General features: G+C 28.8%; 1 protein-coding gene and 1 long non-coding RNA gene across 2 annotated transcripts in view; one reads left to right on the top strand and one right to left on the bottom strand.

Moving 5' to 3' along the window:
- The window catches only part of LOC149030782 (uncharacterized), a 61,188-nt gene that overhangs the window by 6,115 nt on the left and 35,968 nt on the right, over positions 1 to 19,105 (top strand). The gene's annotated exons all lie outside the window — the stretch shown is intronic.
- LOC107064765 (sodium-coupled monocarboxylate transporter 2) overlaps positions 1 to 19,105 on the bottom strand; it is a 37,641-nt gene that overhangs the window by 7,415 nt on the left and 11,121 nt on the right. The window contains 4 exon segments of the mRNA XM_015317792.2: positions 651 to 791; positions 903 to 1,057; positions 1,145 to 1,319; positions 1,411 to 2,115. Of these exon segments, the coding sequence (XP_015173278.2) occupies positions 651 to 791; positions 903 to 1,057; positions 1,145 to 1,319; positions 1,411 to 1,766 (827 nt within the window). The 5' untranslated portion in view covers positions 1,767 to 2,115.

The following is a 19,105-nucleotide window of genomic DNA, read 5'->3' as shown; positions in this document are numbered from 1 at the left end:
AAGTGACTTGTTTCTTTTTTTTTTTTTTTTTTTCAACCATGATCAACAATATTCAAGGCCAAGGAGAAATGACAATTTAGTCAGTCGTTTATTGTTATCGTTGTCGTAATTTTCTAAATGAATGACACGAGATAATAAACGCGTATCGAGAATACTCACACTAGTACGAAATTATTATTAAAAAAAAACTATCGATTATTATTTTACTTCTGTTTTTTTTTTTTATTTATTTATTTCATCAATCGTAAATTCCCCGTTTTAATTTGGTGATTTAACTTCTTACCGGATATTACTTACGGAAGCATAAGATTGTCATAAACAATAGTCAATTATACGGTTATTATTATAATAATTAATACTTCACATTTTTTCTCTAGAATGAACATATACGATTTGAAGTTTTGCAATTTATACACGTTAATATATTCATTTTGAAATTTATCGATACGCGAGTTCATTAAATTACGAGTATTATTGTTGCATGATGATAACATAGTTATACTATTTTTAATATTTTTTTTTCCCCCATTAAATTTGTTTTCAACATTTCTCATATGACGGTGGAAGGAGGAGGGGTCTACGGATTACGAAATAGTAATATTTGTTTAGGATAGTTTGAATAGAAATAATAATAAAAATAATATTCTTACTTTACAACTTCGTTCTTGCTTTTCATACTGCAATATCTTTGAACAAAATTTTGCTGACATCCGAGAATAGATAGACTCATGAACAGCTGACCAAGCACTGCTGATACAGTTGTCACGCGTATCGTTGGGTCCATGTCGAAGCTAATAGAAATAATAATAATAATAATAAAAAAAGTCTATATATATATAGTATAAGGTAAAGATGAATTATGACAAAATGATCTATTAACAAGTTAATATTAGAATACTTACTTGTAAAACTCCCAACGACCACGATCTACGGTAACATTGACGACTTCTTTAACACCACCCGCGTCAATTGTACCTTGAACTATTAAAACTATCGATATACCGATCATCATTAATCCTTGAATAACGTCCGACAATATGGCAGCTTTTAAACCTCCCTACACGCACAAAAATAACAAAAATATCGTTAACAACAAGTTTAAAAAAAAAAAAAAAAAAACAGAATTATTACTATATAAACGTACCATTAGCGTGAAAATAACCGATATCGTGACTATACCGATTATGCTTGCCCAATATGGTAAACCAATGACTGCTTTTAACGCTACACATGGCGTAAAAACTGTCACAGATAAATTTAACAAACTTCTTATGACGTAAGAAAAACTTGCAATGTATCTGACCAGTTTAGATTTGAACCTAAAATTATATGAAACAAATTTATAATTAATAATAATGTATTATTTTTTTGCTTATCATTAATAATTATTAAATAAAATGATGAAATTACCTCATGTCCAAGTATTGATAAACCGATGTAATACCAAGATCATAATAAACCGGTACGAAAATAAAGCAAACGATTGGATATGCTAGAAGCATACCGTACAACGTTTCCCACATAGCATTCCCTTTGTAATATAATTCAGAAGGATAACCTAAGAAACTTCTGACACCTAATGTTCCTCTGGCAATGGATAACATCATAGCCCCCATGGACACGTGTCCAGTTGCGAAGACATATTCAGCCTTTGTCTCTTTGGTTTTTCGTCGAAATTTTCCCCACAATGGTAGTACAAAGGATATCACGATGAATGCAATAAAGACAAGATAATCTACTATCATCGAAGAAGCTTCTATGGTCATCTTGAAACGTCAGAGTTTTACTTTTGATTCAGGAATACAATCCACCCAACCAACCAGCTTGCTAGAGTAGGTTAGCTAAATGATTTTTAACTATCCGGATCGAGAATAGTACTTGAAGTTTTGAAGATCTAGTCCTCGAGTAAGAAAGTAATAGTAGTAGTAGTAGTAGTAGTAGCTCAGAAGAGTCAGCTTAGTGTAAAGTCTGTGTGTGAGTCTCTTTGAAGACTACTCGTCAGATGGCCCGTGTACGAAAGAAGTCACGTTACTTTGTCCCTATTTTCTTCTTTTCTTTTTGTCCTTTTTCTTCTTCTTCTTCTTCTTCTTCTTTTTCTTCTTCAACTTCTTGTTTCTAGAAAAGAAACCGTATACCAAATTTCTATCAGTTTTCTATTAGATATCATATATCTTTGACAAAAATGTGCTAATGTTTCGTAATGAAGATCTACTTTACTGCGTTTATATTAATTTGCATGCACATATATATATGTGTTTATGTTACGCGTAGGAGGGTATCGAGTATTGTGGTTTATGCAATTTGCCGAAATGATTTGCGTGACTCGATTTGATCGATGCGATACGATCAGAACTACGATACGTACTGACTACTACCTACCTACTATTCTATTGAGGTAAAGCACACACACTTCACGTTATTATGCTAACGACCTAGACGAAGCGCGATAGAGTATGATTATTAACGGTGTGGAAAGGGTAGGGAGACGAGAAAATAAAAAAAAAAAAATAAAATAAACAGAAAGAAAACAAAAAGAATGTAAAAAAGTGGTGGAGGTGTGTAAGAGGGGGGAAGGGAGGGGGAGGGAGGGGAGGAAGAGAAGAGTGTGTGCCAAAGTAGGAGGAATGTGGATAAGGCCGATTGGTCGTAAAAGGGGGTGGGAGCGTGTGCGGTTACCATCTGGAACAAAATTGTATCCATCCAATGCCCTCTACAACCATCCCCCCACCTTTTTTCTTTCCCCTTCTTTTATTCCTAGTTCTCTCTCTCTCTCTCTCTTTCTTTCTTTTTCTATCATTTTCTTATCTGTTTCTGCATCGTTTATCAGACCCAATGTTGATATATATATGTATTAATCGTAGAAGCTTGTTCACATATATACATACATATGAGACTCATGTAAGAGAGAGAGAGAGAGAGAGAGAGAGAGGGAGAATTAATCGTAACGATTGACCCGTTCACGATCCCGGCAAGTTGTCAGCGCGTGCAAACAAGCATCTACATAATTATTATTAAATGGATTCGTCATGTGATTCAACGTTAACTCATGTGACTCTGAGCTGTTTGACGAGATAATGATATAAAGAGAAAAGAAGAGAGATGGTAAAAAATGTGAAATCAAAATCATTGTCACGCGACTATGGGTTGTGTCAACAGTGGTGGTTCCTCATATCATTTAGAGATTTTGTTCGTTGGCGTTTTAAACGAATTGAAATTTATGATTAACCCTGTGCCAACTCATTTTTTAATGATCACTTTTATTTGTTTTTTTCTTTTTCTCGCGAAATCTTTTAAAAAGGAAGAATGACTCATAGATAATTAATTTCGTGAACTATAATAATAATAATAATAGTAATGACTTTTTTTGAAAGTGAGAAAAGAAAAAGAAATTTATATTTTGTTTTTTCTTTTCGTTGATTTCTCAATTCGTCGTGTATTTAATCTTTATGACTTTTGTCGGTGGTTAGAAGAAATTCTTGAAAATTTTCCATTACGACACGAGAAAGTTTTATTTCCTTGACACAAAACAGTAACGTTATACACTCGATTCGATTCGATTTGATTTGATTTGATTTGATTTCGATTTTTAATTTCACTTAGACGATTTCAAACTAATGCTGATGATGATATATTTTTATTTCACACGTTAGAATTGATATTGAACAAATTTGAGAGCCCACTTCTCCTTCTCTTTGTGATATAATATACTATCACCGTATGTGACATCAAGGTAATTTGGCACGAACTGTGCAAGATTTAAGGATGGTAGGAACCATTACGTACGTCGGGACAAATCCAATTACAATATATCGTACACGTTTACGTACGATAGTAAAATCGTCGTTATCTATCGATAGAAACGATTAATAGATATTCCAATCGATTTAATTAACGCATTAAGACCGTACAAACGTTTGCATAACACTTTTCTTAATTTAGTTATTTTTCTTAATTTCATTCTCTCTCTCTCTCTCTCTCTTTCTCTTTCAAATAAGATAGATAGAATATATATATATATATATGTATAACCAAACGATGACGAAATTTATGTTGAAATACCATGACGTTGGTTTGTTTCATTTCTATTATCCGTACTTTTCATACTTTCTCGCGGATCGTTAGTTGAAATTTTTGTTCTTTCTTTTTCTTTTTCTTTTTTTTTTTTGACCCAATTAAAATCTGTCCGAAAGGGGTGCCTTCGTTTATACAAAAAGAAAAAATAATAAAACAAAGTAAATAATTGTTAGTCGGAGTAGTTTCATGATGAAGAAAATCGAAGAAAGTAAAAAAAAAAAAGAAAACCTTTCTCATTTTTAAATCGAACAAATCATAATGTAGATATTTGATAGAAGAAAGTTAGATAAGTGAGGGGGAGGGGAGAAAGAAGGGGGGAAAAAAGGTATCAGGATTAATTTCTAATTGGCGTGTTAGTATTCAAGTTACGTAGGATATTTTTTCCACAGATAAAAGAAAAAAAGGATATATTTTTCTTTTGATAATGAAATTTTTAATTGGGGGAAAGAGAAAAAATTAGAATATAAAATGAAAAAAAAAAAAACAAGGAAAAAATTGAGATCGCGTAAGAGTCGTAAATGTAATCGTAAAAAATTCGTAAGTAATCGAATGATTTGTCAAAAAGATCAAAAATTGCTCGACCCTTTTTCTATTTATCTAATAGGACGAATCCAATAGTTATTTTTGTCTAGCACGTTTTTTGGTATCACGTTGAAAATCACTTCGGTGAATTTAAACGCAACGTTTTTAAATAAAGAACGAAATAGAGAAAACTCACTAGAGAAAGAGCGAGAGAAAGCGAGAGAGAATGCAACTGGATGCATTTTTCCGTCCTTTTCTACACGTTTTATTTATTTATTTTTTTTTTTTATATTTTTTTTGTTTGTTTGTTTGTTGGTTCGTTTTTTTTTCTTCGTCTATCCTTTTTTTTTTTTTCATCCACTTTTCCGGCAACGGACATCGCGCGATGACGCAACACGACCTACATTTAATAATAGAAGCCGATTCAAAAAAGTAGCGTTATCTCTCTTTCGGGTGTTTTTGCAAAGTGCAGAAGTATGCGAGAGAGAGAGAGAGAATAGGTGCGACGGAGGGAGGGAGGGAGGGAGGTAGGTACGATCCAAAGAGAGAAAGAGAGAGAGAGAGAGAGAGAGAAAGAGAAAGAGACAGAGAGAATGTTCGTCGAGGAGGAGATGTGCAGCAGTGGGTGCTTACTATTCATGAACTTTCTTTTTATCAACGGTGTACCCATGTACGGTGTACTAGAAGAGAGAGAGAGAGAGAGAGAGAGAGAGGGTTGTTGCTTTACTACCATCACTGTACCTTCTATTTTTTTTTTTGTATTTTTTTATTTTTCTTTCTTTCTTTCTTTCTTTTTTTTTTCCTTTTATTTTCTTTTTCTTTTTTTGTTTATTTTTTTGCGTTACGAAAAAAAAGGGGGGTAACAGTATTGAGCTCTTCTTGGGTTCTCTCGTGTTATTTAAAAAAGAATTATTTTTCCTCACCCCCCCCCCCTTGTATTTTTTTTCCTTCACATTTCTCCCTCTAACGTATAATGCAGAAAAGAGAATATATATATATATATATATATATATATATATATATATATATAGTATACTTTGGGTTGACTTCATCCTATTTAGAGGTAAATCAAATTTTTTTTACTTCCATAGAGAGAAGATATTTTTCAACGTAATACTTTGATTATAGAGTTTCAAAAAAAAAAATGAAAAATAGAAGAAAAAAAAAATATATATATATATATATATTAAATAAAATTTCATATTTTGCGTATGATGGGTGTATCGTTTGTTTTAACAATGTTTTGTATTATTATTATTATTATTATTATTGCATATTTACGTACATCGTTTAAATATTTCTTTTTCAAACATACTTCTCTCTTTATCACTTTATCTCTTCAAAGTTACGATTAATTTATTTACTATGAATATTAATGTGACTGTTCACGCATGGCCCACGCCAATTTGGTTATCATTCTGTTCCTCACATGTCTCTCTTATTAAATTGACAAAAAAGAAATAAAAAAAGAAAGTAGAAAAAAAAAGACAAACAAACAAACGTGTGTCGAGTGTATCAATTTTCCGAATGAATTCCAACATTTGTTATTTTTATTTTATTTATCTATTAATTAAATCGAGAGAACGACGCGTGAACTGTTATTTTTGAGTTTGACAAACGCGTTAAATCAAATTAACGAATCATACACGTCACTTTGTATCCCTTAAATTTGTTTTGTTTTTCCATAACGAAAGAATATATATTGGAATTTTTTACAAATTTCAAAAACAAATTTTCATATTTACAAGCACGAGAAGAAAAAGGAACGTATGATAAACCTGACTTGTTATAACACAAATCTACACACACACACACACACACACATATATACACAGATATGATACACGTATTTGTGAGTGCACATTTGTAGATGGGTATGTACTTCTCGTCCTTGTAAGAAGGAAGGACTTCTAAAAATGCGAGAACAGTGCGACAAAACGGTGCCACAAATTCATGAACCTTTTCTCTCCTATGCCCCATCTCACTCCCCCTTCTCGCTCTTTCTCTTTTTCTCTTCTACGTGTCGTGTCTTGGCTCCGTTCCATTTCTCACTTTATTTTGTTTTCTCTTTTTTTTTCTTTTTTTTTTTTTTTTCTTAACGAATCCAATTTTCCCTTATCCTTTGTTCCACACCCTTCTTTCACTCCGGTCACATCAGCCCAACCGTCTTCTTTCGATACACCATCCTTTTTTTTTTCGTTTACAGGAGGAAGGAGGGGGAGGGGGAGGAGAGGGCGGGCGGAGGGAGAAAATAAACGTGAACTAGTGAACATTTTTACAATACGGTGTATACGAGCGGTGTATCTTTGCGACCAATGAGAAAGAGAGAGAGAGAGAGAGAGAGAGAGAGAATGAGGTACTTTTCCCTTTGTGCCATTAACAAGAACGAAAACTCATTGTTTCTCACTTGCGCCTTTTTTTTATCATCCCATTTTTCCCACCACCCTTTAACACACCCTCCTCCTCCTTCTCCTCCTCCTCATTTAAGCCACCACCACCACCACCACCCTTTACCCTCTTTTTTGTTTGTTTCTTTCTGCCTTGTTCGGTTTCGTTTCTTTACGTTTTTCACCCTTTCTTTCTTTCTTTCTTTCTTTCTCATGTATTCCATATGTCATCGTTACCATTCTCACGATGATTCTTTTATTATATAAACGATTTTCTTTCAACATGATTGCACTTTTTATTCAACAATAATAAAGAAAGACAGACAAACAGAAGGTGTGTGTGAGAAAGAGAGAGAGAGAGAGAGAGAGAGAAGGAAAGTAAAGCATAGTAAACAAACAAAGCATGCAGAAAGTACGTAGGTATAAGTATATATCGAAAAATATATGAAGATATGAAAATGTTTAGTCGAGTGTGTTAAATATGATTAAATGTTTCGTGAAAAGAATTTTTGACGAAAAGTTCAAAAGTATTTTCAACGTCGTTTAATCAAAACGAAAAACCTTAAATGATATATTTTTATAATATATAAATATTTCTATATCGAATAATAAGATATATAATATTTGTTACATTATTTGTGAATAAAATAAGTTAAATGATATTATTTGAATGGTTCAAATATTGAATACAATATTAAATATATTAAATGAATAAATAATAATAAATAGTAATAATAATAAAAAGTAATAATATATTAAACAAATATTCTTTTCTTGTTGTAATTTATTTATTTTTTATTATTCTGTTCACCATCTTCGATAATGTTTCATCGAATTGTTAATTTATGTATCAAAGGGTGTCGTATATAAATAAAAATAACAAAATAAAATAATTATCATCGAGATAAAACACATTCGCTGTTAGTTGTAATTTAAAAAAAAAAAGAAAAAAAAAGAAAATCACGTTTTCCTACAATTTTTTTTTGTTTTTTGTTTTTTTTTTTTAATTTCTTGTCAGTTTGTAAAGTTTAAAGTCAGAACAACGATACGGACTTGTTGTATATGTGTAAAAAAAAAAAAATATGAAAAATGTGTTGTTATCTTGTAAATATGTCTAATGAGTTCGTGCTCGTGATGGTTTTTAAATGTTATATCGTAAAGATTATTTGAAAAAAATGGCGATTAAAATTAACCGGAAGTAATATATTTTTGTCACATACATCTATTATTATTTTTTTTTTTTTTATTATTTTGTTATTCTTCAAACTTTATTTTTATTTAATGACGATAATAGGAAATCACCTAATTCTCCCATGTTTCCGTTTTCCTTTAATTTTTTCTTTTTTTATACTTTTTTTATTTATTTTTTATGTATTTTTTTTTTTCATATATAAAAATAATAAGTAATTTTGTAGAAGAAGTTGTTGATAAAAAGAATGAAACACACAAGAAAAAAAAAAAAAACACAACGATTTTTCTGTTTTATATGAAACACAGGATTGGTGTTTCTTTCGTAATACATATTTACTGCATTAGTTGAAACAATTACGTATAGTTAATACCATTTGGAATATATATATATATATATTCAATTTCAAGGCCATATAACATGGTATTTACGCGTGTACGAATAAGAATTTGCAAATATGTGCCATACGAATGTCAAATTATTTTATCATCTGTAATTAAAAAAACCACGTTAAATGTAACATTAATTTAATTATGATCTCTTTTTTTTATTTCGTTTATATTGAAAGATAATAATTAACGTTATTGATAATTACAAATTCGATGACATAAGAAATAATAATAATAATAATAATAATAAAAAAAAAAAGATAAGATTCTCTTCATCATTTGTTTAATACAAAATATATATTATATATTATAATAATATTTGTACAATATATAGTAAACATAGGAATTTTTTTTCAACAATTTTTTTTAAAGGACTCCAATCAGCTGGCCTAACGCCATAAACAAACACACACATACACATACATACAATTATAATTCTCGTGACATTTGCGTCATCAATTTCAAATGAAAGAAAGAGAAAGAGAGAGAGAGAGAGAGAGAGAGAGAGAGAGAGAGAGAGTATTAAATACCCTTTCTTAAAGTAACGTTAACATTCCGTGCTCACCGTGCTCAAATAATAAATTGTCTGCCAATGTCAGATTACGGTGATTAAATTTCTTAAACTTTTCCATTCGTATTATATTAATATTAGTTTAAAATTTGTGACCTTGAATATGATTAAAGTAGGAGAATATGATTAAAATATTTCAGCTGATGTGAGAGGAAGACTTACTAGTAGTAGTAGTAGTAGTCTCGTCAGCTACGATACTTTGACTTCGTCAAGACCCTCAACAACAATGACAACAATTAAGAAGACAATGTCGAGACGACGAGGATCATCGAAGAATACACACACACACACACATACACACACACAGACACATAAGTTTTCAGTCTTCAGTCCACGTGCTTTCTGACACATTAGTTGACTAAGAGAGTAAGAGTAAGTGACAAATACAAAGACAAAGACAAAGACTAAGAGATAGAGATAGAGAGAGAAAGAGAGAGAGAGAGAGAGAGAGATAGATAGATATATAGAACGTGGGAGTCACTGAACAAATATTTGATGGTTTGCAAGCTTAATCGACCATTTGTTATCGTTGTCTATTTTACCTGGCGTCAGAGGTACACGTCTTTCAAACATTTGTTTCACGAACGTACTAGTAGTAGTATAATGATAGTAGTAGTTCGTAGAGACGATCGTGATCCATGATAATCATCAGGCTTTCTTGGAACATATTTATTATGCGTATCATATGTTTAAAGAAGTATCAAACATTATGACATTACGTCTGTGGTAGACTGTTTCCTCAGAAAAAAGAGAAAAGAAAAAAAAAGAAAAAGTGTATTCATTGCGTTTTAATAAGAAATATACATATTTATTTAAACGTACGATAAAGGTGAAGGAGGAGGAGGCGGTGGTGGAGGAGGACAGGGGGTGGGACGGGAAGACGCGTGATTAGTTGATCAAACGAATAGAATAATTTAATTGAAATTTAATAATGTCATTTGCGTGTATATTATAGTTGTTTGTATTATTTTCTTTGTCCTTTTTTTTTTTAGTTGGTTAAAATTTATTTCGAAGTAGTAGCATTAATAATGGTAATTATTGACAATTACTTTCATCGTATAGGTGAAATTAATATGATTAAATTATACATATATATTATATAACATTATATGTTAATAAAAATTATAATATATATATATATATATATATATATATATATATATATTTTAAAATATTATAATATATTAATATATTTTTTATTATATTAAAAAAATTATGAAATATATTAATATGATTATATAAACCGTTAATATGGTTTCAAGAAATGCTGATTGATAATTATTATAGATCGGATCTTTCGTTAGAAAACATTTTGAAATTCCTTTTTCGTCATTTTTGCAATTTATGTTTTGACGTAAAACGAGATAAGAGAATGAGAAAGAGAAAGAGAAGAAAAAATAAAGAAAGAAATAAATTAAATCAAAAGGATACACGAAGATGATAATTATAAGATGATAGGAACAAATGTTTGTAATGATTCTTTGAACATTTTTTACTGACGCACGCTGTTTATAATGAATTTCGTAGAAGAATTATACTGATCGTAGAATCCTATTACATTGTAAATTGTAATTCAAGTTTAATCTTTTTTAATAGCTTATCATTTCACGGATATATTTAATTTATAAATAATTCGTTTTAGGATAAATTCGATGTATGCATGTACGAATATGCACGGTTACTCTATCTATATCTCTTTCTTTTTCTATTATTAAATTTTATTCGGACGTAAACGATACTACCGTTGCACGGATGCGTTCCTATTTTTTTTTTTCATTTTCTTTTTTTTTTTTTTTTTTTTTTTTTTTAACTCTTTTACTCTACTCTCTTTGGTTTTCTCCACGGTACTGAATTTAATATCACCTGTGTGCTTGTGGTATGTGTGTTTGTGTGTGTTGGTGTGTTTGAGAAACACGTTGGGTAAATCAGTTAGCGTAGAAACTGAAAACCATAATAAATATAACGGTTTTGCAATGGAAAAGAGCGGTAAACAAGAGGGGTAAGATTGAATAGGAAAAAATGAGTACTGTTGGCAAGGATAGTAAGTGGTATTGGTGTTGGTGTTGTTGCATTGCTTGGACATACGAATATTAACCCCCATGAATTCTTTTAACCATGTTTTTAGCGAAACTCTCGTCGTCGTCGTCGTCGTCGTCGTTGACGACAGATCGATATAAAAGTTTGTTTATTTATTTTTTATTTTTTATTTTGTGTTTTTCTATAAATTGCAAACAAGGCACCCGAGATTTGATTGTTATTATTTATTTATTTATTTATTTATTTATTTTTCTTTGTTTCTCCCACGACACGAAATAATGTTACCGTATAAAGTAAGAGAATTTTATTTTTGTTTTGTTTTTGTTGTATGTTTATTCATCTACGTAGAAACGTTTAAAAAGAGAAAGAAAATACTAGGGATGGTCACTTTGCTATTTTTTCCATATTATTAACTTTAAGTATAAAATTGATGTCATTTTTTTTTTTTTTTTTTTTTGAAATAATCGTATTTCGTTTTTTATATTTTATTTTTAAACTTAAACTAAAAAAATTAATACAAATATTTATGCATATTGCATCGAGAATGCATCTAACTGTGAAAATAAAATAACGAATTAAAATAATTGATAATTCATCGAATATAAATAAAAAAAAAAAAAAAAAAAAAAAAACAAACAAAGAATTTTTTCTATTACTTCAACATAATTATTTATTAATAATCGGTTGAAATATTGATTGTTTAATTTTACGACGATACTTTTAGATATAATTTAATCGATGGACAATTATAAAAATCAAAAAGAGAAAAACAAACTTATTAATTTTTCATTTCGTATTATCGAGAATGAAAATAAAATTGATTGAAATTAATTGTTAATTGATTATTATGTTTTTTTTTTTTCAAATAATCAGAATGACAGAAAATTAGTTATCTACCCCATGTTTTTCGCAAGAGTGTGTGTGTGTGTGTGTGTATGTTCTTTTTCTTCTTTCGTTTGATTTAAATGCATGAATTACGATTGTTACATGTAATAAATAATTGACGATCCGTGATGTGATATAATCTTTATAATTAAAGGATAGAATACAAATAAGTGTACATATATATATATATATATATATATATATACCGAACATAATTGATAATGCATGGGAAGGGGAACATTTGTAATTATTTAAACGACTAATCGTCATGTTTCTTACTAAAAATTTCTTTTGCCTTGTATCATCATGTTTTATCATGTTTTATGTTAACCGATATAATTTTTTTTTTCTTATTATTATTCTTATTAAGAGAATAGAATAATCTGAATCGTAATACTGTGACATTTTTCTGACGTAGTTCAAACAAATCCTGTCGTCCTTGCGGATTAGCATATTTTAATTTTAATTTTTTTTTTTCTTTTTGATTCTTATTGCTTCGATATTAAAATAATCAAAAGATAACTTACAACTTTGTTTTTTACGCGTACAATTTTTCGAAACAATATTTATTATTGATTTAACTTAGCGAAAGATAAACATCGTTAAGTTGTCACTCGTTGATGAACTGTCACAAAGATTTGTTAAAATAATTGTAAATCGTTAATGTCTTGGTTACTGCTGTAGGCTGATAATTATGTTGATTGACCTTTTTTTTTTTTTTTATCTTTTCTTGTCATTAAAACATACATTCTAGTTTGTAACATCGTCCTTCACTTTCTCAAACCATCCATGAAACATCTTTCGTTATTTCTTCCTTACTTTGATCTTTTGTAATGTCAACAAATCATTTCTATTTTAACCCCCATGTCCCCTGACATTTCTATGGAAAGTACAAAGGTTCTTTGATTTTTTTTTTTTAAATTAAACCGATGTTCGTTTTTTTTCTCTCTCAAAATTATTAATTTATTAACCAAAAAACTAACCAACCGAGATACAATGAAATTTGATTGAAAATATTCTGATTGGTGGTGGTTGTGGTGGTGATGGGTGGGTGGGTGGTGGGGGGGGGAGTATTATGCCAAAGATCATCGTTGCGTTACGAGAATGGGAAATCGAATTTCCTTTTATCGGTTTCCACCCCACCCCCCACCCTTTCCCCATCTATCACAAAGAAAATCCTTATTTCCTTTAATATTTGTGATATCCTATCCTAGCCTGAAGGCTGGTGATGGTGGGAGGGGGGAGGGTGAAGGGAAAGGTGGGGTTGGGAGGAAGGTGGTAAAGAGAAATTACTTTGTTCGATAAATTTGGGAGAAAATGAAACGTGTTGCAATGGGGAAATCTCGTTTATTGGGCCGCGTGTACGTTTACACAACGTTTGCGGAGAGAAAAGAGGAGGAGAGAGGGTGAAAAAGAGAGGGTGGTTGGGTGGAGGAGAAGGGATGCGGTTTGGAATGTTCGAAATTGCTTTTTGACTGAACATTGAAACGTACTAACGTATAATATATTATTCATATTATGTAATAGTTCGATTTAATTTAAGCAGATCTAATGTTTATTAGATTCGTCATCATTTTGTTAGATTATTTGATATTACGGTAAATTAGAATTTTTCTAATATTTTAAATAGTAAATTTATTCATTTAGAAATGTATGTATCATGAAATATTAAGATGAATGATATGACATACAGTCAAATAATTGATGCAAAACAACGATGTGCACATTTAGGCTAAATTGAAACGGGCCTATTATTTTGTTCGATAATTTTTTATTATTTATTGATTTTAAAATAAATTATAGAATTTTTCTAATATTATAAATAGTACGTTTGATCATTTAGAAACATGTGTATCATGAAATATTAAATATTGTCTGAATATTATTCTTAAGATGAATGATATGACATACAGTAAAATAATTGATGGAACAGAACGATGTGCATTTAGAATAAATTGAAACGGGCCAATGAAGAATTTTGACTATATTGTTCTCGAGTGTGTTTCAATTATTATTGAAATTTATTGATCAAAACTACCACCCCTCTCCCACCCCCTCCCCCCCGAAATATTTCGATAATCAGGTCCCGGTGAAACCATCATTATCGGGTAGTCCAATTAACGATTAGATTTTGTTCTTTTTTTGTTTAATCCTTGATAAAAGCATCTTTAAATAGAAAATATTTTAAATAATTAATGAATGATGAAAATCTGTTGAAACGATTAAAGATAATAATCCGTTTAAAATGTTCGTTATTCATTGTCGTTGATTATCCGGATGCCTCGAATAATTTCTGATTAATTCCGACTTGTCTTTTTTTTTGTTCCTTTTACACGAATTATTATTAATATTATTATTATATATTATTATTATATTTTTATTGTTTCAAATTAAAGCGAGGGGAAAAAAAATTAAAATCGTATAATTAAAATTAATAAGAAGAAAAAAAATAATTGACAAATAATTTAATTATTATATTCGGTTTTTTTTTCTTTCTTTCTTTTTTTTTTTTTTATTGTTTTTAATTTGTTTCTATTTCTATCTAATCGCATTCTTTGAAATTAATTACCAGGATATAATAATATCATTAGTAGTGGTTATTTGCTTACGTAAAAAAAAAAAAAAAAGAAAAAAAAACACATAGATGCTAGGTGTGACTCACCTGTTAGAAAGAGAGAGAGAGAGAGAGAGAGAGACAGAGAGAGATCGTTCGGTCCAAAAGGAAGTCGTTAGATGAAATAAAGAGAATAATAAAAAAAAAAAAGAAAAAGAATTAAAAAAAACGTTAATACTATTTTGCCGTTTTATATCTTTCAAATTGAAATCAAGTTTCTTCAGAAACAAAGATATTATCGCGATCAGAGTTACAAGTTGATAACGATCAATAATAATAATAATAATACAAAATCAAATATAATGATTTTATTTGAAAATCAATGAGTATTATTTAATTCATTACGAAACCGCTTGTAGACGAAACGATCACCAACCTTTCGATGATAACAACTAACTGTCGTGATAACGTTGAAGCTTCAGACGTTTATAACTACTGCTGACGAGGGAACTCCTCAACATTTATATACATATATATATATATATATATATATTTTTTTTTTTTATTATTATTATTATTATGAACTTTTTTTATATACAAAACTTCGGTTAAGTCCAATGAAAACAAAGTGGGGGAATTAAAATTGACAATATTTTTACGTGGGTACACTCAGTGGTAGCACGCAGTAGTATTTTTCAAATTTCGTCTTTCGTAATACACAAATTCGTCGAGTTTTTATTTTTTTTTTTGGAGAATAGGGATAATTTATTGAAAAAAAAAAAAATATATATATATATATGTCGATGTGAAAATGTAAAAGATTATAAGAGAATATATATATTAAGAAGAACGTACGCATGACAATTTTGTTATTATATATTAATTAAATTCGAATAGTCACATTAAATTGCAAATTTAGAAAATAAAAATTAAGAAAACAAATGTTCTTCGACATATTGATTTTGATCATTTATTTTTTCTAATTTATCATTATGATCAAATAAATATATAAAGTCTTGTTTAATAATGGTCCAGTTTCGTTGTTGCAACTAAACAATGCAGTTGCAACGTATGCACGATTTTCAAATAAAACTTTTACTTTTTAAGACAGGTCAAAAATAATAAAAAAAAAAAAAAAAAGAAAAAGAAAATTAAAAGAAAAAATCGTTTAATAACGATCAAGATTATTATATATTTAAATATGAATAAAAACAAAAAAAAAAAAATAAATAAAATAAATTTCAATGATGCATCGAGATAAAGAAAAATTACGAAATAGTAGTCACGTTTATGTAGTATCGTCATGACAATTATTATACGTTTATTAATTTATGATCATTACGTTACATACGATTCAGATCTTACTCATTTTTTTCTTCTTCTTAACAATTGTTTAATCTTTGAAAAAAAAAAAAAAAGAAAAAAGAAAAATAAGAAAGTTAAAAAAAGGAAAATGTATTATGGAAAATTTGGAATATTTCAAATTAAACAAGCATGTCGTATAGGTTTCCCTAGTTGTGCTAATATTGAAATATATAATGTCTTACGTATTTGTTAAGTTAATCTAATGCATATTTAATGAAAATTATCCATTTGTCAAGAGACACGTGATAAATGGTCGTTTAATTCAACAACGAAGGATAGATGCGTATATGATAAATTTTAACGAAAAAGTTAAGTAGTTGAGTTTCATTGGATCGCTAATTAAATAACAGAGATTCGTAATTTCGTAGCAAACAATCTCACTAACGAGATAGTACAAAGATTTTGTTTATTCGTTAAAAGACAAAAAACAAAAGAAAAAAAAAGAAAAAAAAAACTGGCTACGCTAAAGTTTACACGCTGACGTAGTTGTAACGTGCAAGTATTTATTTACATACTCTTCGTACGTTCGTTCGTTCCCGCATGTAAGCTTTGCATTAAGCGTTAATGGCTTTTATACAAATCTTGATGAATTAAATACTTTGCAAAACACTTTTACATCTGCAAATGTTACACTTGATCCGACCATGACACGTGGTCGAATTATTTTCCTTTCTTTGCTTTTTCTATTTTTTTTTTTTTTTTTTTTTTTTTCACGAAATTAATACAACCAGAATTTTTATATTTTTAATCATAAAATATATATATATATATATATATATATATATTTATTATTTATTAAATTATATTATTAACAAAATATATTTAATTAAAATATATTATAAAATATATAAGATTTATATATTTAAAATATCGTATATTTTAATATATTATTTAATATTAAAATATTATATTTTAACATATATGATATAAATTACGATTGTGATTTATTATAAAAATAAAATTATATCTAATTGTTTTTATATATATATATATATATATATATATATATATATATATATTCGTATGACTACTCTGTAAGAGGAAAAAAAGAAAACAACTATTTCTATTGAAATCAAAATTTGCTAAATGATTCATATTTTTCGTATTAATATTTTGGAAGAAGATCTTAACACTGTGATAAAATAAATATATCAATATGATTTGACGTAAATCGTTAGTCAAAAAAGATAATCGATTTTTTCGAAAAGAATATTATCAATCGACCTCTGTCATCATTTTAATCTTCATGTTGAAAAAAACGATTTTTCTTTATTTAAAAAGAATACGTTTCTCATTATGAGTAAGACTACAAGATAAGTATTACGTCAAGAACATGATTATGTTTAGAGACATGTTTATCTTTGGATTTATCAATATTGTACTTACAAGTTTATCGTGAAATAAACAGAAAGCAATATCGCAAACGAATCGAAGTAACCGCAGAGTACGTGAAATTTACGTAGTATTCCTTAAAGATAAATTTGTCATTGTGTAAACTAATACAGTGAGAATACAATCGGAAGGTTTTGTTTAGTTTCTAATTTGAATTTCTATCATTAGTAGAAATTTAGAAAATTCATTGTAAATGAAATTGTTTCCATTTGAATTTCCTTAATAAATTATCGAGAAAATTTTCAACAATTTAAACAATTTAAGCAAGATTGTAAGTCTACCAACACTTTTAACTCTTATTTAACAAATTATTTAATAATAAAAATTAATTACTTACATAATTGATAAATAACTCGTCGAAAAAAATCTTTAATGATTCGTTCACAAAATCGACTTCAGTAACGCATGGTAGGGTTGTCTTGACAGTTTTGAATGTTCCAACCTTGTGGGTGAATTTACTTGTGAGCAAAATTTAAGTTAAAACTAAATAATCGATTGACTAGCACAGCAAGAGAGAGTGTCCCATCAGAAGGACGAGAACAGAAGATAAGAGAAGAGTGAAGAGGGATGAGAACGATATCCTCTGAGTTTATATAGGCCAAAAGGATCGTCTATGGAGGGGATGATTTTTGGCCCTTATCCCCACTTTTTCACTTAAACTAGTCCAAGTTTTCCCATGTATCATCTTTTCGAAGAATTTCTTGCACACATACATAAGTATATGTCTAACACATGCAAATCTTTAAATCTGTGTCTAATATAAATTGTTATTTTATTTTATATTGTATTATATATAAATTAATATACTAAAAATAATAAATTAATAAATAATAAATAATAAAAATAATAAATTAATATATTAAAAATATATTAATAATTAATATATATTTCATTAATAAATATATTTGTACGTACAATTTTCCATATGTTCATTCTTCGTCTATTATGTATTCGGAGTAATTTTTAATTAATTAAAAATAAACTAAAATCCATGATTTTTTTTTTTATTCAATTTTAAGATTATAATTCTACATTTCAAATAATTTTTTTGTTTTAATACACCAAGATTTTATTAAACCTACGAAATTTTCCATGCATTACATTTTGATCTGACCAGGGTCAACTTTATCGTAAAACTTAGGGTTAGGACATCCACCTTCGGCCTTACTGTCCATGACACATACTATTTACATAGTTACATCTGTGATAAAACTATTTTTCAAAGATCTTGAATAGGATCCTTAGTTTGAAACTTATCGATGTTTTTCTATTCCTTTTTTAATCGTCTTTTATGGCCCAGACCATAGGCGTAGGTTCATCCTCTTGGTAATAAATTTTAAAGTAAGGATTTTATTTCAGTTGGATATGTTCCTTCGCCTATGGTTCCTAGAAAAATTTTGGGATTTTTCCATGGTATTTTTTGGGAGGAAACATGACTATTCTTTGTGGGTGGTCTAGTGGAAGTTTAGTTTTTCGAATTCCACTATCTTTCTTGGTCATTGTGTATGTAAGGTAAGGGATAGTGAAGACTCTCGGAACTTTGAAGGTTTTGGGCCTATGAAGGTTTTCCTTCTGATGAAACAAAAAAAAAAAAGGGATAGTGAAGACCCTATGGTGTGTTCCTTGAATTTACAATAAGAAAGGTTAACTAATGATTTATCATTTCCATATTTATTTTGTGAGTGATGTTTCTGTTGATAATTTCTTTCAATATTGAGAATATTAATTATTAATAATAAT

The sequence above is a fragment of the Polistes dominula genome, unplaced genomic scaffold, assembly GCF_049000335.1.
Source record: "Polistes dominula isolate Pdom_NZ unplaced genomic scaffold, Pdom_raw_medaka contig_24, whole genome shotgun sequence".
NCBI classification, from domain to species: domain Eukaryota; kingdom Metazoa; phylum Arthropoda; class Insecta; order Hymenoptera; family Vespidae; genus Polistes; species Polistes dominula.
This window is presented reverse-complemented; position numbering and strand designations above follow the sequence as displayed.